The sequence below is a fragment of the Bradysia coprophila genome, unplaced genomic scaffold (assembly GCF_014529535.1).
Source record: "Bradysia coprophila strain Holo2 unplaced genomic scaffold, BU_Bcop_v1 contig_232, whole genome shotgun sequence".
NCBI classification, from domain to species: Eukaryota; Metazoa; Arthropoda; class Insecta; order Diptera; family Sciaridae; genus Bradysia; species Bradysia coprophila.
This window is the reverse complement of record NW_023503493.1, coordinates 20,343,170-20,368,109: the sequence shown is the minus strand read 5'-3', so window position 1 is coordinate 20,368,109 and position 24,940 is coordinate 20,343,170. Positions and strand designations below refer to the sequence as shown.

The 24,940-nt window shown below is 34.8% G+C and overlaps 2 protein-coding genes across 2 annotated transcripts in view; one reads left to right on the top strand and one right to left on the bottom strand.

The window, feature by feature from the left end:
• LOC119075656 (tyrosine-protein kinase Btk29A) overlaps window positions 1-10,754 on the bottom strand; it is a 35,431-nt gene extending 24,677 nt beyond the window's left edge. Inside the window, exons 1-5 of the mRNA XM_037182160.1 lie at window positions 10,555-10,754; window positions 9,551-9,876; window positions 1,356-1,451; window positions 1,114-1,246; window positions 359-505 (exon numbers count right to left, since the gene is read on the bottom strand). Coding sequence (XP_037038055.1) covers window positions 359-505; window positions 1,114-1,246; window positions 1,356-1,451; window positions 9,551-9,721 — 547 coding nt within the window. The 5' untranslated portion in view covers window positions 9,722-9,876; window positions 10,555-10,754. The remainder of the gene's footprint in view (window positions 1-358; window positions 506-1,113; window positions 1,247-1,355; window positions 1,452-9,550; window positions 9,877-10,554) is intronic.
• A 1,124-nt stretch (window positions 10,755-11,878) lies between these two features.
• On the top strand, window positions 11,879-21,615 carry LOC119075668 (activating transcription factor of chaperone). Its single transcript, XM_037182180.1, has 5 exons — window positions 11,879-12,035; window positions 13,176-13,439; window positions 13,511-13,621; window positions 20,382-20,593; window positions 20,666-21,615. The coding sequence occupies exons 2-5, from the start codon at window positions 13,316-13,318 to the stop codon at window positions 21,209-21,211; spliced, it is 993 nt and encodes a 330-aa protein (XP_037038075.1). The 5' UTR covers window positions 11,879-12,035; window positions 13,176-13,315; the 3' UTR covers window positions 21,212-21,615.
• Window positions 21,616-24,940: the final 3,325 nt, after the last annotated feature.

Sequence of the window (24,940 nt, the reverse complement as noted above, 5' to 3'; positions counted from 1 at the left end):
ATTTCCCATCTCAAAGTGTCCTTAAAGAATTTGAGGAAGTTATTAATGCTGATAAAAGACCAAGAGAACTTGAAGTAACTTGAAGATATACCGTCTCTATTTCGAATATTTTCGGTTATCCGTTCACTCACATTTTATGTCAAAATAATATGAAAATGAGTGCGTTTAAGTACGAAAATCAAATTTTTATGTCCTCCGGGCGGACAATTGACCACACCTGTTTTACACTTTCATTGGACTGAACGGTTGACAGTTACACCCACGTTTAGGTGGTGAAGTAAGTACATGACCAATTCTTAGTTTTACTGTTTGTTCAATTTTCTCTTAGACATAAAAAAACGGAGTAAATTTCACTTACTTGGATTATTATTCGTTTCAGACCAATGAGTAGCTGCCTGACAACCAAATGCTATCCTCTTTCCACTTTTGCAACAAGACCATTTTTTTCCCAGCCAAAGTCCTGGATGATACCGATAGAATTTTGGTGTGTTCTTCTCCTCACAAACTGAAAAAGTTTTATCGTTCAGATTGTTTTTTGTTTCATTCGAAAAAAAACTTATAATCGAGATAAATTGCTGAGTTTTTTTTCGGTATATACGCATGATTCTATTAAGTCGATGAAAAATTACATTGATAAAATGTGTGAATATAGGAATTAGTCAGAAACACAGGCGGTGATTGATAAAACAGTGATTTAATTGGCAAATTCAAGGATTTACGTTGGAGTAAATTAAGTGAGACAAGAGACATCAGTCATAGGTCGATCTATTGTCAACGTGTCAAACGATAATTCGTCGTGATTCTTAAAATTTAACAAATGGTCCAAAATGACATCTCCCGACTAAGAAAATATTAAGCCGAAACGTTTGCATATCTTGCCATTAAATCTGTTTGGGAAATAAATTTGTTGTGAAGGAAAACAATTAATTAAAAATTGAAGATATCTTCTAACAAAACAAACTTCGGAATAATAAATCCAAACACGTTTCTAATTCAAATTGAGTTTAGTTTATTTTATTGAAATAAACTCATCAAAAAAGAAAGAAAGAAAAAATATTAAAAGAAAAAAAGTTTTTTTTTTCTCTAAATAAGAAAAACAAGTTTTTCGTTTACCAGCTCTTATAGCAGCTATCCATTCAGATCGTTCCTTTTCATTAGCTGCTACTAGATACAAAGTATATTGTGGCAATGACCTTCCAGTTAACTGATCATCTGATTCACAATATCCTATTTGAAACGAAAATCCCTGTGAAAGATAAAACGAGAAAATGTTACACACTTTACGATACGAATGGGAATGAATATCAAAAAAAGTTTTTTTTTTACATTTAATTGTTTACGAGAATAACACTTACATCTGGTGCTGAACTATCGCCACCATCACTATTAAGAACAGCTGGTTCAACTAATCGGACACCTTTGATAGATATTCGGCCACGTTCTCTTCGTTTCTAAGAAAAAATAATAATAAAAGGAAAATGAACATTAATCCAAAAAAAAATATTTTTGATTAAATTGTGAAGACGTGTTTAATTTTTAACTGACATTTGCTAGATAATAAGTAAATAGAAGTAAATTCGAGAACAAAAATAATTTAGCCCTTCCTTTACAGACCACAAGCATTTCTATAGATCAATACAAAATTTCAACAGATCCGTGAGTTTCAACGTACACTTCCCTAAGATGTCACAAACTAGACGTTATTTTAGTCAAAAAAAATTGTTCTACAGTTCGTTAGGAAAAATTCCGAAATGGCGGACCAATAATTTTGATTGACTGCCGTTTATGCGGCTGGCCGAACTTTGGTAGAGTTAGGGTCGCGCTTTGTGAACAAAATTAATTTGATAAATTAAATTAGTGCAGGGCCTATTTTTGGAAATTTTTCCCAAAATTTCAAAAAAATTGCCAAAAATTTCCAAAAGCTGCGAACCTCCAAAAACCGAATTTTTCCACCATTTCGAACGGTTTTGACAACTCCTGAACTCAGCCTTACGTATTAGCTAACTCTCAATTATTTTGTTTGATTCTTGACACTATCAGCTTTCAAATGAAGTCGAGCATGCTTAATTTGAAAGATGAGAGCGTCAATAAACAAACAAAATCATTGAGAGCTGGCTAAAACACAAGGCTGAGCTCAGTAGTTGCCAAAACCGTTCGAAATGATGGAAAAATTCAGTTTTTGGACGTTCGCTGTTTTTGGAAATTTTTGGTAATTTTTTGGAAATTTTAAGAAAAATTTCAAAAAAAAATCCAAAAATAGGCCCGGTTTTATTGACACATCGTGGAAAGTTTGTTTACAATATGGTGTGCGTTGAAACTGTTAAGATTCTAAACTATATCGGGATTGATTAGCTTCGGTGTTTTGAACTTCGTCAAATTATTCGGTGTTTTTAGACCACTTATAATATTAAAAAATCATTCAGTAATGGATAATCATCTGTTATTACAGACATTTAACGTTAACTTCGAACTTGCTCTGGAGCACCGTAGTCTACACTAAAAATTTCTTTGACTGCACTTCATTACTGATGGAGTTCTTCAGTTATGGTTTCTTGCTTTGCTCTCATAGAATTTTTTAGGGAACTAACGTTTTTTTAACATTGTGTTACAGTTGACGTCAGTAAAATTTAAACATGACTTTGATTCAGCTGTTTTTCACCTAGTTCATTCATACAAACAAAAATGCTTATAAGTGAGTTACTAGGACTCGTGTGGAAGTGGTAAAACTGTAAAATCACATATTGGCAGTTTTGGTTGTATGCTGAAAAACATCTGAAGGAAATTATTCATTTCTGACTTTCACTGAAGCCCCCGTATAATGTCGGCCCTAATCTAAGATTTTTTTCACAGATAATATGCTTTGAATACAGAAGCCTGTCAATTCTCGATTTCATATGCTTAATCAGAAATTTAATAAGAATTTTTTTTGTATTAATTAATGGGCATATTACACAAAAGAAAAACATAAATTTTAAGGCCCTTAGTAATTTTGACAAATATTCAATTTACTACCTATTTACATGCAAAACAAGACACTCATCCCATTTAAAAAATTGTTTAAGAATAACATTTGATTTGAAAGGAGCGACAGTCTTTTTTCCTCTCTCTGAACAAATATCTGTGGTCTTGAATGTGAATTTTATTATGTGTACATTTTATGGTGACTTAAAACGTTCTTTTTAGGAAATATGTTTTTTTTCGTCTGGTATTGTAAATGAAATGCATTCCAAAATACATAAATAACTCAAGTTCATCACATTGTTACTGTTATGAATACGTTTCTTTAGAGTCGAAGATTTTTTTCTTTTTTCATTTTTTCGTCACTTTCAAAAGGTTTTTCCTTAACACATTTTATGAGTTATGAGATGCGATGACTAAATTTGTTTTTGGACAATGTCAAGGAGTTGTTGCAGTCGGTCGGTTATTTATCTGTAATAATATTTTTACAGTTCTGCTTTGGGACAGTAGACGTTATTTGGAATTTATGTTAGTTTAATTTCCAGCCGGTTTAAATGATTCTTAAGTGGAGAAATTCACACCAGTAAATATGTCCTCGTTTTCGGCACGTTAAAAAATCCGAAATTCATTTCATTTTTTACAAGTAACACACGTTGCCAACAATAACTTTGACAGATCTATACATATAAATCTGAACGTAGGGGCACCACGACGCCCCTCGGCGCACCTCGGAGCACCACGGCGCACCTCGGGGCACATCGGGGCACCTCGGAGCACCCGGCCCTCCTAGGGGTCAGCTGGTCAGCCGTCCGACGGTGTTTTTCAACATTGACCTCCAACGCGTCAGCTGATCAGCCGTCCGACGGCGTTTTTCAAAATGGACCTCCAATGAGTCAGTCGGTCAGCCGTCCGAGGTCATTTTTCAAAATCGACCTCCGAGAGTTCAACCGGTCAGCTCTTCGGGACCGTTTTTCAAAATTCGTCCCTGACAGATCAGCCAGTCAGTAGTACGAAGCCGTTTTTCAAAATCGACCTCTAACGGATCAACTGGTCAGCTCTACGACTTGTAAATGATCGACCGGTCGATGTCGATTTTAAAATCAACCTCTACCAAGTCAACCAGCCAGTTTTTGGGAGCCAATTTTCCAAATAAGAAGTATTTGACGAAGTCAACGAAGCTGCGGGACCGTTTCTCAAAACAGATTTTAAAAAACACCGTCCGAAGTCATTTCAAAAAACAATATCGGAGCATCATTAATTTTGTCTTTTAAAAGTCGGCCTCGGACCTCACACTAGCACCTCAAAGATTGTTTAGACCCGTACGAAGTACTGGGGTCTCATGCGTTTACTACTGGGTTTGTAACAAGCCGAATCGGAATCCCTGAGTAAGGGCAAACCTTTTGGGGTTACTCAGAGATGCCGAATCAGCGAAAAAAAAAATCTGTCTGTCTGTCTGTCTGTCCGTCCGTCTGCACGATAACTTGAGTAAAACGCAACTTTTTTCCAAAATTCTTTTTTTTTTCCCGTTTGGTAATATCAAATGCTGATTCAAGGTCGAAGATGAGCAATCTAGGGTGGCCCTTCCAAAGTTAGGGCCCTATAAGTGATTTAGGGTTTTTCAAATATATCTCCGGCAGTTTAAACGCTAGACGCATGTGTGATGCGTCAAATGAAAGGTATTTGCAATACCTGTCGATTAAAAAAAATTCATGAAAATCGGAAGTCCTACTCGTGAGCTAGAGCCGTTGATGTGAAACTGGCGGAGGGCTCCAACTGTTTCTTGCCAATATAACAGGAAAGGACGATCGGATTTCGGTTATTTTAGCGCCATTTCATAGGTATTGACCATATACCTTTCAAGGAAAAAAAAGTTCATGAAATTCGGTTCATTGGATCGGGAGCTACGTCTCTTGGAGTGAGCCTAATCGATGCTACTCGGCCGTACAGTGAACGTAGTGAATTTTGCTGATATCTCGAGTAAATTTTATGCTAATTACATGAATTTTTTTGTTTGAAAGGTATTGATGATTGTGACACGATGCTACTGTTTCTAGAGTCCTAACAAAATGGCCGCCGCCGCCATCTTGGATTTTGGTGCTTTTGCCTATATCTCGAGTAAATTTCATGCTAATTTGATGATTTTTTTTTGTTTGAAAGGTAAAGACAATCGTAAAGTGGTTGTGATGTTTATAATACCCCAACCAAATGGCCGTTGGCCGCCGTCTTGAATTTTAATGTTTTTGCTTATATCTTAAGTAAATTTTATCCGACTTTCGTGAACTTTTTTTTGTTTGAAAGGTAACGATAATTAAAAGTGGTAGAAGTGCCTTTAGTTGTCGAACGAAATGGCCGCAAGCCGCCATCTTGAATTTTAGTTAAATGTGAAAAATTTGAAAAAAGCCGTTGAGGGAAATGCTGGATTAATAAATTTTACTTCGGACGGGGCTTTCGAAATTGCTGCTAGCAATTTCAACAGAAGATAACGTTAGAAGAAATTATAACGAAGGTTTTTGTGATGCAGTGTGGTTACAAAATACATTTATGGTTGTTCAAAGTTATTGCACTCCAAACTTCTGAGTACGGGTCTCCGTGGCCCTGAATAGGCGTTTGCCACGGGAAGGCGTTAGCTATGTTTTTAAAATATATTCACCGACTTGATCATATGACATGACGGTAAAAAACAAAAATATCGTTTCAGCTCTATACAATTTAGCAGACGTTCGGATTAATTCGGATTTCTAAGGTTGTTTTTCGTAATTAACCTTGACTTTTCGATTAACTTTTGGAGACGTATTTTCAAAGAAAATTTTCATTTTCAGAGCATTTTTGGTAAAAAGTTTATTGGATGAAAATTTAAGATTAATCGCCACGTTGAAGACGTGGCTCAGCCCGCTTTGATATTCGACTCTAGCTAAGGCGCTGTAGTGAACGGAACGTCCAATGGTTGCCTCGCTATGAGTCAACGAAACGCATGTTTGATAATTTTGCGGCTAATCGAAACAATAAATTTGCAGAAAAAAACGATAATTTGAAATAAATGTCTTGTAAGGTTTTTATTGTAATGTCTTTGATAAGATCTATCTGACTACCCAACTAAGATAAGTGAAAATGAGACGATATATGTAAAACGACTCGTAGGGTCGAAAATATAATAACGAAACTTTTCCCTGGGTACAGTACGACCCGGCCGAAGGCCGGGAAACAGTGCTAGTCAGAGAATATTATAACAGGCAGCAATTACGAGATAAAATGTATACATTTGTCAATGGTCAATCCATTGGTTAAGTTATTATTTGTTAGTCGTTATTTGACGAAAGCAAAGAAATATTACAGAGTACCTCAGAAGCACGACGTTCTCTTTAATTTCTCTAGATGAAACCTACTTAATTGCACTACATATCACAGATCGGTTCAATCTCTTGGTATTAATTTGCAGAAAGCATGTTTGTTTGAGCACAAACATGAAATCAGTAAATCATAATTAAAACTAAATTAACAGAAAAAAAACTATTAAAAGTAGCGGTGATGTTCAAGCGATAAAACTGTAATGTATGACCTGATCATCTGTCGTCTGTCTCCGTTCCGTCCACCTCTAATAAAAAAATCGATCAACCGGCTGCCCTAAACTACTATTTTTATTAGTAGCTTGCCGACAGCAGAGCAAAAACGCGCTGCACATAAATTATCAAATTTCGTCTGTCAATAAAATAATAAATCAAATTAATGTATCAGAGAACACACCACTTATGAATGCTAATTAGGAACGCTATGCTATATTGTCGTAGACGTATTTAATGTCAGGTTTAAGAGGAGCTACAAAAACACATTAATTAACAAAAATGTTGTTCGATAAGCCGACAATCTGGTATCACATTCAGCACTTATATCCAATTTACATTGAATTCAAGTGAATTCCGAGAATACACAAAGCTTGATAACAAACTACGGAAAAACGTTTTGTGTTTGATGTGTTTGAACATAATTAATGAATCGAACGGAAGTAAGTCTAGGGAAATATTTTTAGTCAAAAGTTTTCCATGAATATCATAATCGTATTCACACCAAGCATTATAAGTGATACTTCTAAACAAAGGATGTGAAGTAATCCTATATTTCAATACACAGCACTCAGAACATCACTTTATTAAGGAAACAATTTACGAATTATCAAGCAAAATGATGTGACAAGCCCTCTACATTTTATAAAAGCAGCGTAACTTCCGTCAGCATTTATTTTATTCTCTATTTTACTTACAAAACAGAGAAGACAGAAGGGTAGAATTCTTTATCGATTGGCTGATCGACAGTAAACACCGCAACGTTTGTATTGTGGATAATGTACGCTAATGTAACTGCAGAACAACTTATTGTATCAAATCCATATCCAGTTAAACAAGCGCCGAGTATTATATCGATTTTATGTTTGTTGTTTAAATCAAATTCAAACTCTTAAACAACATTAAAACGTTCACCATTCACACCCCATAAGAACCATTTATTTCCTCAACAAACACTGTCCGTATACTCGAACAAAAACTGAATCTCAATTCAATTAGGGAGACAAAGCAATTTTGTAATATTCTCCGTTCCACTTTCGAAATTGTTTTTCGCACAAGACCGTTTTTCGTTAAATTAGAACCATTTACAATTTCAATAAACAAAAAAAAAATTGTTGTGTCAATTTAAGAACGGAAAATAGAGGCTGAATTGAATTAAAAACACTTTTGCTGCGAACCGAACGAACTACACAATTTTTCTGCGAAGGGCGGATCCAACAGTATAATGGTTACACACCAGATGACTTTCCGAACAGGGTGAAATGAATTCACAAATGTTTATGTTGTGCCGAACAGACGGTTTCGTGTAACAAAGCGAATTGTTTAATTAAAACTTATAATTTTGTCGTTTCTTGCCTGCTTGTTTTAAATTTATCTATTTGTTTTTTCGATTTATATATGCTAAAAGACCGGCCTCAACTGCACCCCAAAGTTTTTTTTTTGGCGATTAGTATCACATATTACTCACATATACTGAGTATGGCGCATGCGTTGTAAATTAGATAATATGAACAATACAGTGGTGTCGAAGTGTGTTGCAATCGGTAATATGTTTCGAGAGGAATTACACACATAAAAAATGTATAGCAAAATCTTGAAGTGGAGCGACCAACGAACTGAAAACCTTTTATTATTATGATTAAACTGTTGTAAATTCAGCTCATCCGTCTTATTTCGATTGGAATAAATCACATCGACAACTTCAGCAAAATGTGTTTCGGACATTGGACACATTTTTAAGGTGTCAGTATCATTCGGATAAGTTAACCGGATTTTGAATTCTTTGTTTTGAAAGACGGTCATTCCGTCGCAAAAGTTCGTTTCTGTTGCAGGTCATTGTTTCCCTTTAAATGATTTATATCTGCAGTGGATGTGTTTATGTCTGATATTTGGCAAAAGCTTTGTTAATCGGTGATACAGCAAGTGGTAAATCAAAATTTATGTCACAGAATGAGGTTTTGTTTAATAAAAGATTTCTTTAACTGCTGGTTTGTTTAAAACATCGATGGTGAATTGGAAAAGGCACTTCAATTTTGGCTTAATGATAAATCTCATTCGCTCTACAGGAAAACAAAGCAATTTCGAGACTCATGATTATTCAAATTTCCACTACGTTGAATTGCATCTCGTGCATAATTATGTTAATTGGGTCTGAAAATTAATGGATTATGGAAAGTGCAGAAAAACCTTGAAAAAGGGGAGGATGGGATAACTTTCCATTCTCTTAAAATATTGTTTTTTTTTTTTAATTCTAAGGCTTACAATACTGAGAGTCGAGAAAGAAGATCGTCCCATTAACAGGACTTTGAACACGAAAATTTTATCTTACTGTAAACTGACAACATAGTAAACAAATCACCAGTCCTTGTAGACCGTACAGAAAAGGCTAATCATCTGTTAATAGCCTGTAACACGATAGTATTCGGTTAAAAAATGTTAAAAGAAATGAAGTACAAGATTTTAACAAAAGAAGTTCCAGATTTAATGATCATGTGACGCACCCTTGTCGTTTCTAAAAGGTTAATCTAACCATCAAGGTACGAGAAAATTCTATTGAAACTTTAGGTTCGCATATTTCGTCAATAACGTTCAAAACAAAAGAGAGGGACAGTTTTGAAAGTTCTAAGAAAATTGCTTTGACAAAACTGTAATGAATAGTGTTCGAGTCGATAGTGCCAAAATCATCTGCGCAATAAAGTGATATAAGAAATGAATGAGGGCTATACCCCTAACTCAAACAGTAGGAGCAAAAAAAATCCAAGAGTTCAATTCTTATGCTTTTGTTGTAAAAATAGATTGTACCAGACGTATTCTACGGGTTTACAGCACTTTTTTGAGCAATACTTTATACTTTAGACAAAAGAATGAATCACTTTCGTCTGTATAGTTTGTGAGTTAACTGACAATAAGGCTGTTTACAACTGTGACATGAGTAGAGAAATTGATGATCAAATATTTGCGAAATGTGCTAGATAAAATATGTGTTAGAATTTTGTTAGTAAAAAAAAGTTGTATAAACGGAAATAAACACTCACCTCCACATTTTCAATATCAAAATAAGACAAGAAATGTTTCGTCAATTCGAACCATCGTAGTTTGTAATTGACCGGCGTGAAACGTTTCTTATTCTGTGATCTTTTTGTCATAGATCCACATTTAACTATGTCGTACAGCCTTTCGGACATTCTGTCTTTCATTTTAATCATTGCCAGGCGCTTTTTCAATCATTAACTTAAATATCAGTTGCAGTGCTACACTTTCGTCAATTCGGTCATGTTATTAGTGCTGAACTGAATTCATTGTGTGGAATTTCGTTCTAACGAGCAACTATGCGGAGTATCAACAACTGTTTACCAGGGCACTTTGTGAAAATAAAATTAATTTCTTGGAATTGTACAAACTGAGATTCAAGATATTCTCTGAATTTCATCTGACTAATAAATTAGCGGTTGAATGTGAAAAGCGTTTTATTATTGGTTTGCTTTTATAGACGAATTGATAATACTGAAAACATTTGTCCATATTCATGACCGCAATGATTTTGGATTTTGTTCGAGAAATCAAATTTTTAGGTTGAATTCAAAATTTAAAAGACCAACGAGGTGGTTATGCATGTCGTTTTGCTTCCGTAAATATTACAAACAAATTATTGTGCAAATGAGGAATTAAAATTTGAATGATGTCGCTGTTGCCGATACATTGAACTATTGGGTCCAAGGAATTTCAAAAGCTTGAGTACGTTTTTTATCAATTAGAAAACGAAAACAAATCAAACATAATGTGAGAAACAATATACACAAGAAATGATTGAATGAATAAGCTATGTATACAATAACAACTAAAATGTTTTCGTTTATGAGACTCGTATTAAACAAGAACACAGACAAATATTCTACACTAGTAGCTAAAATAACAACAACAAAAAACGAGAATATCAAAAACGAAATTTAAAAAAAAAATCGAACCGCCAACTCAATAATTAAAGCAAAACAAGAAAAAAAAACACAAAATTTATTCGTCTTGTATGACTAATAAATACCCCCTGTGTGTGGTGAACTCTAATATTTTGTCGTATTTTTCACGAATTGAATACACTAATATCCATCAGAATAATCACACGAAATTATTTTGGAACTATTTTCACTTCACAACTTTCAATTAATTTGAGTTTTAGATCTTACATCTCCGCGAAAAAACACTATCGGCCATTCCTTTAAAAAAAACTAAAATTTTGAAACTATGATGTTTGACAGTTAAGGAACCATCATCATCATCATCACGATCATTTCGCAACACAGTACAAAATCTGTGCGATCGTAGTAGATTATAGAATTATGAATATGAGAGGTGTAGATTTAAAATAAAAACGTTATTTGCAAAGATAGAAGTTTAGACCCGTTTTATTGAACAGAAGAACGAAAACTCAAGAAAAAACTGGGATATCCATCATAAAATTTAGTTGCGACAACTCTTAGACATAGACATTTTCGAAATAAACTGGGTGAGAATCCAGACAATCTTCTACTGTGAAACGCCATTCTATATAATAAATTATTTTAAAGTTTACCGGAGCTATGCTGGCGCTTTTTAAGCTCATTTTAAAGAAAATTGTCCTAAAATAATCAGTTTTTAAATAAGCGTGCATTCCATCGCATCATATGTCAACGTTCAGAATTTATTTATCTTGGTGTAAGTAAAAAATGCCTAAATTTCGATGAATTTTGGTGTTCAACAAAAATTTACTGATTCGTCGAATCGATGTTGTTGACACCAATGAAAGTATACTCTATAGGTATGGTCTAATGTCAAAATTTGTATGGAGCCATGGCAGAGTAAAAGTAAACCTTTACTTTTACTCTGTCGTGATGGAGCGGAGGAAATAGCGATTCTATGTAAACAAACTCACCTTTCAATGAAAATCATTGAAAGATGAGTTTTTTATGAAATTGCTATTTCCTTCGGTTTGTCTGGATAGACCAATGGTCTATTAGACCATACCTGGTCGGTACTTTCATTGGTAGACGCTTTTTCTTTTATAATCAAAAATGTAAAAATTAAATAACCTCCATACAAACAACACACACTCTACGGGACCACTTAGGTTGTTTGGCAGGGTGAAACGAAAAAACATATGAAACTGCTGGTCCCTCCTAGCAGAGTGAGACGAATTTGACGCACATCTCGACCATTATTCCCCGTAGAGTGTGTGTTGTTTGTATGGAGGTTATTTAGTAAAAATAAATTAAAAGCCAAATGAAAAACAAGAAATGACGTTCAAACAGAAAAGATCTAGTACCTACGTCCGATAAAAATGAATTCGAATTCCATGAATGACATGAATAAAGTGTGAGAGTGAATCATCGCTCAATGTGTCGGCCATTTTCACAAATGAATTCAAGTAATAAAGAAGTGTATAATTTTTCTGAGCTGTTTATTATCGTGAAATGATGGGTTTCTAGTGCGTGCCAAGTGCAACAAACACCCTTAGGGGTTGCTTACAACAAATATGATTAAAAATATGTAAGTTGCTGACCAATTAACTAAGTAGAAGTGCAGTTTTTTCACATTTACGTTCAAATCCATGTCGTGTAATCATCGAAACAGTGTTTCTTGGAACGAAATCTACGTCATCCTCCATCTTCTGTGTTAGTTACAATATCTGTTATCACTCATTCTTTGTTGAAAACGTGTCACAGCAGACGCTATTTTCCATAAAGTGTTTTGTTTACACTTTTGTCTACGTACGAATGTTGAACTGGTGCGTGCAGAATTATAATTTTTGCATTCAATTTACGAATATTTGGCCAATGAAGTTGGCTGACGTAATACTTTCAGTGTGTTACGTTATTGGTTGTAACCTACTTTCTCTTCAAAATTTCAGCTTTTTATTTCCTTATTTGCCAATTAGACGTTCGAATTGGAATTGTTACTGCTCAGAATCGCATCTTCATTTCGTTTACCTGAGGAAACAGTTGTTTTTCTAAAAATTTGCATAGTCGCAGATACTTTCGTAACGTTTTTAACGTCAATGAAATTGAATGAATGGAATGATACTAGATACGACACTTTTGAAGAGGTTTTGACTTGATATGAAAAATAATAGATTCAGCTGTCGTTGGTGTTTGAATTTTGCTTGTTTGTTTGTTTATTTTTTCAAGCTGAGCTAATGTTAAATCAACAGTCAATGCTTATCCGACCTACTCATAGCCAATCTAATTTTTAGAAAATGTTGATTATTCAGGTACTCTCGAACGGAGTAATAACATAATTTGAGTTCCAAAATTGAATGATGAAAATCAAGCTTTCCTTTGCTTAGGTATTGAAATGGTTACACGTTTGACTTTATCACAATTCAAAACCGTCATTGCTAATGGTCAATCAACAGGCTTACAATTTTTTTGACTTAAGTTAGGTACATTGCAATGATAAGTGGAAGCGATATAGAATCTAACGCTCGTTGATAGGATCTTTTGATTTTGTGACCCGAGAAATAGTCAAATTATAGAAGTCTTCAGTTTGGCCCCTGAAATTGTTTTAGAATTAGGGGACCTAAAGAGTCTTTAACGAGTCTTACTCACACATTTATTTATGTGTGAACTGACACTCAATATGTTCCAGCCATTTGAACATTTATTAAAAAAATTTGTTTATTATTTCCAGGGCCAATATGGCGTCTTACGACCAACAAAACGTGTTACAAACACAATCTATAATAAAAACCATTGATTCAACTCCTTTGATCTCTTTTGAAAACCATTTCATTGTTCAATTGGTCGAATTGATTAACAACAACAAAAACAATGGACTCATTGGAGCTGCCAATCGATTTGATTTGGGAGGGGAAGATAGAACCCCTATCCCCGAATCAGTTAGCGCTTGTTAACTCGGAAGATATTATGATATTTGAAAATGACCTATCTACTGGTGAGTATACTGAATACATCCTGTCTGCGATTATGAAATTTCAACGAAATTCCAATTTGTCGTTGTTTCAGACTTCATCTTAAACCATTCCAATATAATTTTCGATGGAAAGAAATCTCCGGAAGAAATTCTATTCGAATTGCAACAGGAAATCGCTGAACAGGACGACGACAGCAATGAATGTGAGTATATTTAAACCATATTTCTTTCGTACAGAAACACCTAGCGAATAGTGATAGAGCGCTTACCTTAAAACTCTTTTATAAATTGGCAAAATCCTGTTTTTGATTTAATGAATTGACTCATGGAATAATTAGAGCATAAAAAGTTGTCACTAAATTTGACGTAGCAAAATGATCTGTAATGGAATTCCATTTCCAGAAATGAAGTTTAAAAATTAGCCGTTTAAATAACTGAAGTCAGAGGTTTCGCAACGAAAAAGAAACTGGTGCTCATCACCTATATACCCGCTCAGAAATTTCGCTGATCACGCTACTACCAGAGTGGAGGGCCGAAATATTTTTTTAAGTCGGCTGAAGCCTCGGCTTGGGGTGTAGATGATGTTGTAGAGCTTTAGTGTCTTTAGCAATCCATTAGATATTAATTAGAGGAATCATATTTTGTAGGTTTCAGCAAACAGCTGAGTACAAAAATAAAAGTTACATCTCGGCTAAGGCCGGTTTTTAAGAAAAACTCGACAAAATGGCCTTAGCCGAATTAGTGTTTTATCTGGTAGTGAACGACGTAATTTTTGTGATACAGGTCTCTTGCGTCCGGTGTAGGTAGATCTTCGGCAATGTGCGAATAAGTATTGAATACAGTTTAAGTTCTTTTTTACCACTGTTTTTCTGGCAGTCGTACCCTAGATGTCCAAAATTAAAACGTTTTTGACAGGTGGATATATAACAGACTGAAATCAGCGCTTCAGGATAATACCATGATACATGATACATTGAGCTAAGATCACTTGAAAGGACAATATTTATTTACATGACAAGGTATAAAAAGTTGAAAAGTCCAGTTTTCGTGTGAAGTTTGTTGATCCGAGGCGAAGCCGTGACTTTTGCACATACTTAAACAATATTTTTCGATGATTTAGTTCTCGTTTAGATTTTGGTCAGACTTCATACCATAGAAGACACAGATCACCGGATTTACGTAGAGCAAGAGTGAAGTCAAAGTAGAAAATGTGCAGCATCACCGCTCTGCTCCTAGCATGAACTTACGAAATATTAGGAGGCCCTTGCTATTAAAATAGGCTTTTCATTTCTTTCGTTAAGAAAGGAGTCATGATTTCTTGGTGTGAATAAAAACACGCAGCACATGCAATCGTACACGCATGCTTGTTTGAAAATTTAGAGGCTTTTTGACGGTAGAAAAATAAGTGTTCGTGCTAGGAGTGAGGTGTTATTCCAGCATACTAAACGTCGTGTTGCTGTTACTTGCAGAAAATGTACAGTTTTTTTTCGTCGCCCAGTTTATGAAATCAAGTTTTGACAACTCTCATGACGATGAAAATAAAATTTCTCATTTCACTTTCCTGTTTGAACCCGATTTATCGATTGAAAACTAATTATTTTTGATAAATACTAAAAACTAAGCTAATTGGCATTACTTAATGACAACTTTCACTGACAAGCTGATTCTTCTCGCTTCTCGATCAAAATTGGTCCTCACTTTGGTAGGATTAACTGAGCGACAAAAATTTGTTTGATATTTTTTGGCACTGATTCAAGTCTTCTTCTCTGTTGTTCATTCTTCAATTTCTAACAATTCTATCAAAACATAGTTTTATGTGGGAAACAAGCTTTGCCCATTTATTCAGAGGATGTTCATGGATGTTCTGCAAGAAGGATGATGTTATTCCAATCAAATTTTCTATTTTTCATTCTATTACATCAATAGAGTTAAATGGTAGTTAGTTTACATAACTGTAGCAAAAATGTTCGTTTCGTCCAAAGGGCCAAAGTGAGAAATGGTGTCACAGGTCTAGAAGGAAGTGCCATACAAAAGAGATAATGTTCTGTGAAAACTCGAGAAAATACAGAGTAAATTGGCAAATGGTGTCACACGATTTTATGTTGTCAGTAACCCCCACGTACTATTTTGAGGGAAAAGATCTCCCATCTTTTTTTTTAATTTTCCTAAAGTTTTCCCAATTTTTCCATATTTTCCCAAAAATTATTTTAGATTAAATGAAGAAAGGAAACGTGGGGAAATGTAGGGAAAATTGCGAAAAAATTGGAAAACGTTTTCCTCAAACTAGTCCCTGATTTCGTCACATTAAAAAGATTTCGATTTTCACTTGTTCTGACGTACAACTGGAAAATTGGAAAATTATAAATAACTTCTCCATGCAAAGTATGAGGAGAGTAAACGTATAATTTCCGACTCTTACGTCAACTTAAAATTATAAGTGTAAATCGCAATCTCTTTATTACCCTGTTTACAATCATTTCCTTCCTTCCTTTTCAATCAGATCATTTAGATTCTAGTCCGAATTCCAGTTCTCTAAATCACGAGTTGTAACAGCCACCTGAATATCGTAAATTATGAACTTGTTCGCTTTCAAATTTAAATAAAATGTAATTCAATCGAATGGCATGTAAATTTGATGTTATATTCAAATTGAATTTCCTTCGAGCTCCTCTTATTTACTTTTGAAACCTCCAAAGCTCAATAAATTCATTCAGACTGTTCAATACAAACATGTATGATAATTAAGCCATTCGATTTTGAAATTGTTTACATCTCGAAACAGAATTTCTATTTCATTATAACTCGTTAATATTGTGCCCCACACTATGCCTATGGATAATATCTTATATTCGATTCCATTAAAATTAAAATTAACCAATCAATAGAGAAACTTTAGCAAGAACATTTTCAAAATGTTAACTGAAAAAAAGGCCCTTCACTAATCGGAAAAACAAGTTTTTTCGGTCTCAAAATTACACAGCTCGACAAATGTCGTTTAGAAACACTTTATTAACAATCAGTTTGTACGTCAAGGCCCTAAAAATACGAAAACAGGTTATTCGTACAAAATAATGCGACAAGAAAAAACAACCGTTGATTTATCAATAACTTTTAGTACAATGACTACCTATATCTACAGGTGTTCGTGTTTATAAAAAAAAAGTCAATACCACAAATACAGCCCGAATTCAGAATATTTTCGTAAAATTAATCGAAATTGTGTCGAACTGCTGAGAACTCGCATCAGGAATATATTTATAAATGTCCTGCATATTGTAATGGTTTGCTAAATTTAGCCGGTTATGATGTTCATCATTATCATCAATTTGTGCACATTTCCATCTTTATCTCCGTAACCTTCGTTTCCATTATACATAATTATATTTGTACCCGCTACTGAGCGAAAATTGATTGATACAATGGTATACGGCTTGGTGTACGTATACATGAAAATTGTGCATGATTGAGGACATGATGCATTCACATGTTCCATGGTGTGGTGAATACCACAAAAAGTTTGGTTTTACGATCATAAATTCAAGAAATTATTTTCGCTAAAAAAAGAGAGACGACACAAAAAATCGTGGAAAAGTAGGAATTGGTTTCTCTTCAAGAATTCGTTGTAGTCGGTACGGTAACTTGCATATTTTTTCAGTCTGGTTTTTTATTATCGTGTCCATTCTGTTTCTGCTTGTGGAAAATTACTGTCTGCAATGGCAAACCCTCGGTGTCAATGATTGATAAATTCACAATTTCACTTTCAAAGTCACTGGCGAAGGAGGAGATAAGACAGAATAGGATTTAAGGTTGAAGATCCTAGACATAGGTCAAAATTTGAAAGAATTATCTAAATTTTTGGATGCATTTTAAGAGATACCTGACCTGCAGATTGTAGTCGAATGGGATGTGGATGATGTGGTGTGGATATAAGTTTTTTTTTTTGTATTTTTGTCGTCTTTTCTTGACATTATTAACCAGTTCTCTGGGAATCCCATGACTTTAGATGGTAATATTGCGAAAACATCTATGGAATGCACGCACTTTGCACATTGATCTTTAATTGAATGGCTTAACCCATACACAACTTCTTTAGATTTTCGCTTGATACATATTTTTAAATAAGATGTAATGATGATGGTGAGCTGTAATACATTCGCAACTGGAAATGAACAACAAAGACTGCAAGAGCGGTTTTATTAAATGTCCTGACGTCTGCAGTTATTTTCCTTTGCCATGGAAACTTTCTTATGGCGAAGCGGTGTGTTCTCAATAGGAAGCTGCACTTATTTATCGACTCTAGGTCTGATGTACCAATACCAATACAAGCAAATCGTCTATATAAGGTCACATTTAAATTATTAATTTGTTTTTCGATTCAGACTTATATAAGAAATATAGAAACTTGTTTCAATATATTCATTTTTCCAAAGCATAGAAGTGTCGTTTTCTCGCTATCGCTAGCACAGGAGGAAGCAAACTTTTTGGTTGACAATTTTTGTAATTCTTTGTCAACTTTGGTCCAGACTTTAATTTAATAGCGATGCATTGTGATGGATCATTTTTGTTGCCACTGAGGAATGTTCAGGTTCAATTACACCCAAATTACTGCATGCACTGCTCAGATGTATATAAATTAGGAAAAAAAAATTATTTCACCTTATCGGTCAGCAAACTTTTTCTTCACTCTCCTGTATCGATTAAGAGAAGTCTCAGACACTGCTGCTGCAGTTTATTTTGTAAAATGTTTTCAATGCCTGAATTTGATGATAACATACATACATGTTTCGAGTTTTTATTTTCAACAACAGACTGCCTTTCCATACAACTTTGAGTTGACTTCGCGATTTGATTCACAGTTAATTGTATTTCAGTTATTCAAAAACCGTCGGATCGTACGGCACTCATCAAAATATCTCCGTTGACAAAACATTTTTATGAAAAGGGAAACTCTAGTTCAATCGTTGAGTTTTTCGTTTACTTATGCTTTAAAAGTTGATTTGAATTGTTAAATTACATTTTGTGTTTGGCTCCGAATTGGTGATATTCGTCTTTTATGGATTGTTTTAAATTTTTTGTGGAAAACTGGATAGCTCAGCCGTGAGCATGAACGTTCTATGTGGTTATCGTTGCACTTGGGTTCGTGAAATAGTGGTCAATTCGCAGAAATTGGTGAAAAGACGCTAGAAGAAAATTTTCACCGTTGATATTTGAAAGCATCAATTTTCAAATATAGTGAAATTAAATGATAAAATTGCTTGGCTAAAAATTAGCAAGAGAAAACAAAAAAACGAAACGTAACAGCAAAAGACTTATTTTTACCTTTATACAAAATTTAATTTACTAACTAAAAAAACGAACTGTTGATGTATGTTATCTGTGATTTATAATTGCTGTGTTTTTTACTAAAAGAAAATATCGTTAAATAATATTTCTCGTATTAAAAACAAATTTACAAATAAAATTTATATTTATCGTCCAAATGAACAACTTTGGCATGCCAGAGTATGGTTAGTATCTCACACAAAATATGTGAACATTACCTGCGCTTTTACAATTTTTATTTTTATTTATTTATCGCGTAGATTATTTGTATTAGATTCATCGCAAGAAGAAAAACGTGTCAGTAATTTGCATACGCAGCGCTACAAGTTTTTATTCAAATCAATAGCATACCAGTTTTTCAATATTCCTTCAATCTCATTTTCATTTCATTAAAATTACATTTCGATAATAAATTAAGATCAAATTCCATAACTATATAACACACATAGCGGGCACACCATTCATTTTTGATGTAATGTGCCTTTGTTTTGTTATAACTCACATAAAATGTTATTTACGCAGACAGATAAGACAGAAAGCCATGAACTGGCTCTGATTACAAATTTTATTTTTGTTACTTTTTCAATGTCTCAGCGAGTTTGTGCAGACGTGTGACTTACGAGAGTTACTCAAGTTTTAATTGTTTTCAGCTTAGCAGCTTACCGTCAACACTTTGAGATTAGATCTCAAGGAAACTTTATTTTCAAATGATTTCGTAAAGCTCAATCGAAGATGACGCATTAATAAATTCAAATCTAAAAATCAACTCTCAGTACTTATATGCAACCAAATGATTTTTGTAGAACCAACTGCAATCCGGGCAGGGAAAATCAATATGCTTGTTGGGTATTTACTGCATGCTTTACCTACACGACCATCGATTTTACTCCCTTTTACCAAGTCCAACAACCTTAAGACATGTTTGTTTGGATGTTTATTGACTTTCTTTGTAGACTACGAACGAAGCTATTCTCAGATAAATTACATTTTTCTAGATCTTTAGCTATAGAGTTGAGAGTAGATTAGATAACTAACAATTTTTCAGAAATTTGTGAGATCGAAAATGCTTTTTCTGCTTCAGAAGTACAAGTTAAATTCTTCTTCTTTTTGTAAGTGAATGCATGTGAATGACAATGTAAGAGGGGATTAACACAATTGATAAAAATATTTCAGTTCATTGAATATTTTGTTAGCCTAAATTACTTGAACTGTATCGCATCTTTCTAATGCAACAAAAATAGCGACAACACACAGACAGACCGAAGTAGCAACTTTAGCTGAACTTCTACTGTACGTACTGATAACTTAGCATTTGACCCTTCTTATCAATTGTGTCAAATTATAACTTTTTGCTGATACTTCGTTTTTATATGAAAATTGTTTTAAGTAACGGTTGTGCTATGGTTTGGAATATTTTCAGAAGAAATTGCATAAATGGGTCGGCTTTTCCCCATTACAAAAACCTTTCTACAGTAGACTATTTTAAAATTTTTGATTATTGCTTGTAGTGTCTCTAAGAAGATAGTTGCGGGCGTATTTACCTTTTGTTCTGGAGATTTAAAAAAAAAACGTTCTGTCCTCCATTTGAACTAATTTAGAAGACTAAACATCAAAATTAATAAATTTGTTTACATTTTCCAGCTACTCAATGGCTAGACGAACCCATTAGTCTGCCAATCCCAGTGGAATACAATCATCCATTGCCACAACGTCAACCACTCAAAATCGATCAAACTGCACAACTTATGCGAGAGTTTAATTCTGTTCTCGATGCTGTTGAATTAACCCATTTGACCCCACCACAAACTCCACCTGAATCACCGCAAATCGAGAATTTGACCGATCTGAAATTCGTAATGAAATTGAAATTTATTCTTCGCTCAAACAAATTTATTAAAATCGTTCTTGTTCCCCCTCCCATATAGGATCAGTTCGTTTTCTCGTCCACACCTCAACCGCAGCAACAGATAATTCTCAACGCTAACTTTTTCAACTTTGACCAAGCCGTTCAATCTCCAGCATGCAGTCAAGATATCGCTCGGGAAATGGAAGTTGTCGAGGAACTGGTTCGTTCACATGCCGAAAATCTGCCGGAATGGACAACTGATGACGACTATTCATCACAGTCGTCGTCGCCAAATTCGTCGCCGCGATCAACCAGTGATGACTCTTTCGACAATGCATCCCAATCGAATGACGACGAATGGTCCCCTGCATCGACTCCAACTCCGTCTAAAAGACGTGTACGATCGTCGGAAGATAAGAAATCCAGAAAAAAGGAGCAGAATAAAAATGCGGCTACTCGGTACCGGCAGAAGAAGAAAGCCGAATCCGAAGTGGTCATGGGGGAAGAGCGCGAATTGCAAGACAAAAACAATCAACTCCAAGTGAAATATGCTGACATCCAGCGAGAGATTAAATACTTGAAAGGTCTTATGCGCGAATTGTACCAAGCGAAAGGACTTTTGTAAAGTGCAGACGGCACAATCATTCTAATAGTTTTATGCGCTACAACATGTTATAATCAAATATCAAATATTTTTCGAGTTCATGCTAACTAAACTAACTTAATGTTCTATCAATTAGAATGTGCAAATTATTTCGTCTAATGCGTTTAAAGTAAATGGATCGTTGAAGCGAATTATGGAACATATGAAAAGCTTGTTTCTTGGCTTTGAAGCTCTTTCTCACGATTAGTTTCAACATGCAGTTATTTTGCTGGTTCAATTTCCATGTAAAAGTGGGAGGTGGACACGAGCTCGTATTTGTCATGGATAATTTGCATTTTACATTTTTACTTAACGAAAATGTAAATTTATTAATTGTGTAGTAAGTTGATGTACACAATAATTAAATAAATCTGGAGGCGGACACATTCCTGGGTTTTATTTTCTTAGTTTTTATGGACTGTTGGTGGCTCAATTTCCAGTTTAAAAATGCTAACTCGCTAAATGAGTGTGGGGTGATCAAAAACCGAAAATATGCACTTTTCTTACAAAAATTTCTCCAACACGAGCGTACAGGGTCGTGTGGGGTGTTATTAGAACGGAAATTACATGTACTTCGGTGGCAAATAGAGTCTTTTTGGACTTAAAATTCATCCACACTGAGATATGTGCAGTTTGTGGTTTACAACCGAAAAAAGACTGAAAATTTACACTTTTCTTACAGTAATTTTTCGAGGTACACGAAACGTGCATAGTCGTGTGGGGTGTCATTAAAAAGGTAATCACACTAGCCACACAAGCTCCGAAGGGTCGAATATCTTTCTGGGCACATATACAAAATTCCACTCCGATTTCGGTCGGCTGTTTTCAAAAGAACCCCTCGAATCGTTCTACTTTCGGATACAAGCGGGCAATCAAATCAATCTCGCCTTCGCTGATTTCCTTCCGCCAACGAACTCCAAGAACAGGCACGAAAACATAATTTAAATAAGCGGCCTCGACGACGCAGTAGTCCAAAATTCTCATATGAATTGAGTTACTAAGTACAAAGGGATTATGATACTGTGTGCAATTGATGGAATTTGAAGCAGTATTTTGCGAGCATTTGATAAAGTAACGTCGTACTATATGGGGCTTAGTAATTGCGTTATGCGAAATTTCTGTGATGTACACATTTAATAATAATTTTATTTTAACTATGTTTACGGATGCAATAGGCTTACGGTCAAAGTAGGGTGACAGACCCACTAGGGTAACGTACGCCATAGATATACGAGTTCGTACGGGGCTCCGAACATAAAGAAAAATGACGACGAAAGTTAAAGTTATTCGGCAGAGAAATTTGTAATGATATTTGTCATATGTCCGAGGGGGACCGCACTGAATTTACAACTCTTTTCCCCCGTGCAACTCTTTTTTCCGGCGTGAAACTCTTTTGCAACTCTTTTTGTGTGCAACTCTTTCTGCAACTCTTTTTATAAAATGCAACTCTTTTTCATCGGACGGGAAATCGGTGTTATTGTCAGAGATATAATTACCTGAATTCAATGAAGATAGAAATGAATGGTTGGCTATGAATTGAATATAAAATGTTATTTTGTATTTCAGTAAGTTACTCGGCGATAAAAAAGATTAATGTTGGGAACCGAAGTCAATACTTTATATTTGTATTACTTCCCAAGCCTTACTCTGTAAAATCTTTTTGAGAAATAGGATATTTCCTCAGAGAGTAAAAGGGAGGTAGATTTTCAGTTTTTTGGCTTGTTTCTAATTCTCGATTTGTTCCATCTTCACGTAATGGTAGCGACTCTTTAGATTTCTACTATTATAATGTAGTGAAACGGTTCTAATCATTTTTTGTTGTCTTGCGGCGAATTTTAGTAATTTTTACAATATTATATGAGAAAAATGGAATGGAGGACATTTGTGAGAGGGACTCTTTTGAAAAACAGCCTACCGAAATCGGGCGTGTTTTCTAGTGGAACTTTTTATAGGTACCTAGAAAGGAGTTCGACCCTAGAAGCCAAAGCCACTCTCAAAAAAATTCTTCGAAGCTTTTATGGCTGGTGAAAGGTGATCGAAAGCCGAAAATTTGCACTTTTCTTACCAAAATTTCTCCAGGTACACGAGCCGTACAGGGTCGTGTGGGGTGTCATTAGAAAGGTAATCACATGTACTATTGAGCCGAGTAGAGACTCATTGGTTTTAAAATTAATCCACACTGAAATATGTGCAGTTGAAGCTTTCAACAGAAAACTTGTACTTTTCTTACCAATATTTCTCTAGTTACACGAGCCGTACATGGTGGTGTGGGGTATCATTTGAAAGGTAATTTTATGTGCTTTTGGGCCAAATAGGGTCTTATGGAGTTTAGTAGATTACAGCAGAGCCTATGTAAATGAGTAATACATGTGTGCGATGTTTGTGGCGTGTGAGCCGAAGGCGAACCGCCTAATTTCGCACACATGTATTACTCATTCACATAGGCTCTTCTGTACTGTTCTTTAACGAGTAGGCATCCTGTGCGTTGTATTTACATTGTCTACATTGTCTACGAAACAATTTTGCATAAAACAGCAATTCGGAACCTTTCCACTTCTAACCATTTTGAACTAAAATTTTATTTTCATTTAGTAGGCATCGGTTGTGCACGCCATTTCGGCTATATTTAATTGACTTCTTTGTTGTTGTCATTCTCAGTTTCAGTGCAAAATTTTTGATTTTGTTGTTTAAAATTATAAATTCAGTGTGATTTTAGTGTTTTCTTAATTGTATCGGTGGCAGGTGTACCAAAAAATAGTTCTGCCTGTGTAGATTCTAATTTATGTCGTGGTTTGTGTGAAGTGAAAACATAAAACAAAATCATCGAAAAATTTCCGACCAGTGCATGTAAATGATCGTGCATAGCATGTAAATCATCGAAAAACCTAACATGTAAGTTTCATTTACATTCTCATCGCAGACAATGTAAATACAACGTACAGGATGCCTACACATTAAAAGTATAAAATAGTGTAACGTTGTGTGAGATACCAAAGATCACGCAAGGATAAGGTAAGATGAAGTCTGTGTTTAGGTAAAATGGAGTGGATGTTATCACTGAGAAGGAATCCAAAAGAATATTAGGACGACTTCAGTGCATATTGCACAGAACATTTTTGAATATTTTGGTTTTTCATCATGAACTGTGTTACGCAATAGTTACACAAAGTGCATGTACAGTCGTTGTATTTCCGCGTCAGAGATTCAATTTTCTTCCTCTTTTTTGAATGTGAAAGCGTCCTCTTTTTGTCCTTTTGTCCAAAAATGGGAACCCTACTGGTGTAAGACCCTGAATTTCAGTCAAGTTAATAAGGAGGTATTTTGACTGCGTCAAAACAAAGTCTGGTTGCTAGAGAGGGTATTGGTTCGATACTTGTACGTTCATTCTGCAGCCGGGTAGCACGGCCTTACCTTAGTCTTTTGTCCACCAAATACTCAATTTTTGCCCAAAACACTTGTGTTTGGTGTCAATGAATAGGGGAACTTCAGGCTTTACGACAGAAATATAAGTAAGGATAGAAGACTACCAACTCAGCTGACAAGTCGTAAAAGTTTCAAAATGGTTGATTTGGGCATTCCCGAGTGCCTTCGCTTTACAGATTTTTGTGTTTTAGTAGCGTGGTACGTTAAAATTAGGACGGAAGTCTTAAACTCTAAAATGATTTAAACATAAAATGTCCAATCGCACTTGCTCAAGTGAGCCGCTGCAGT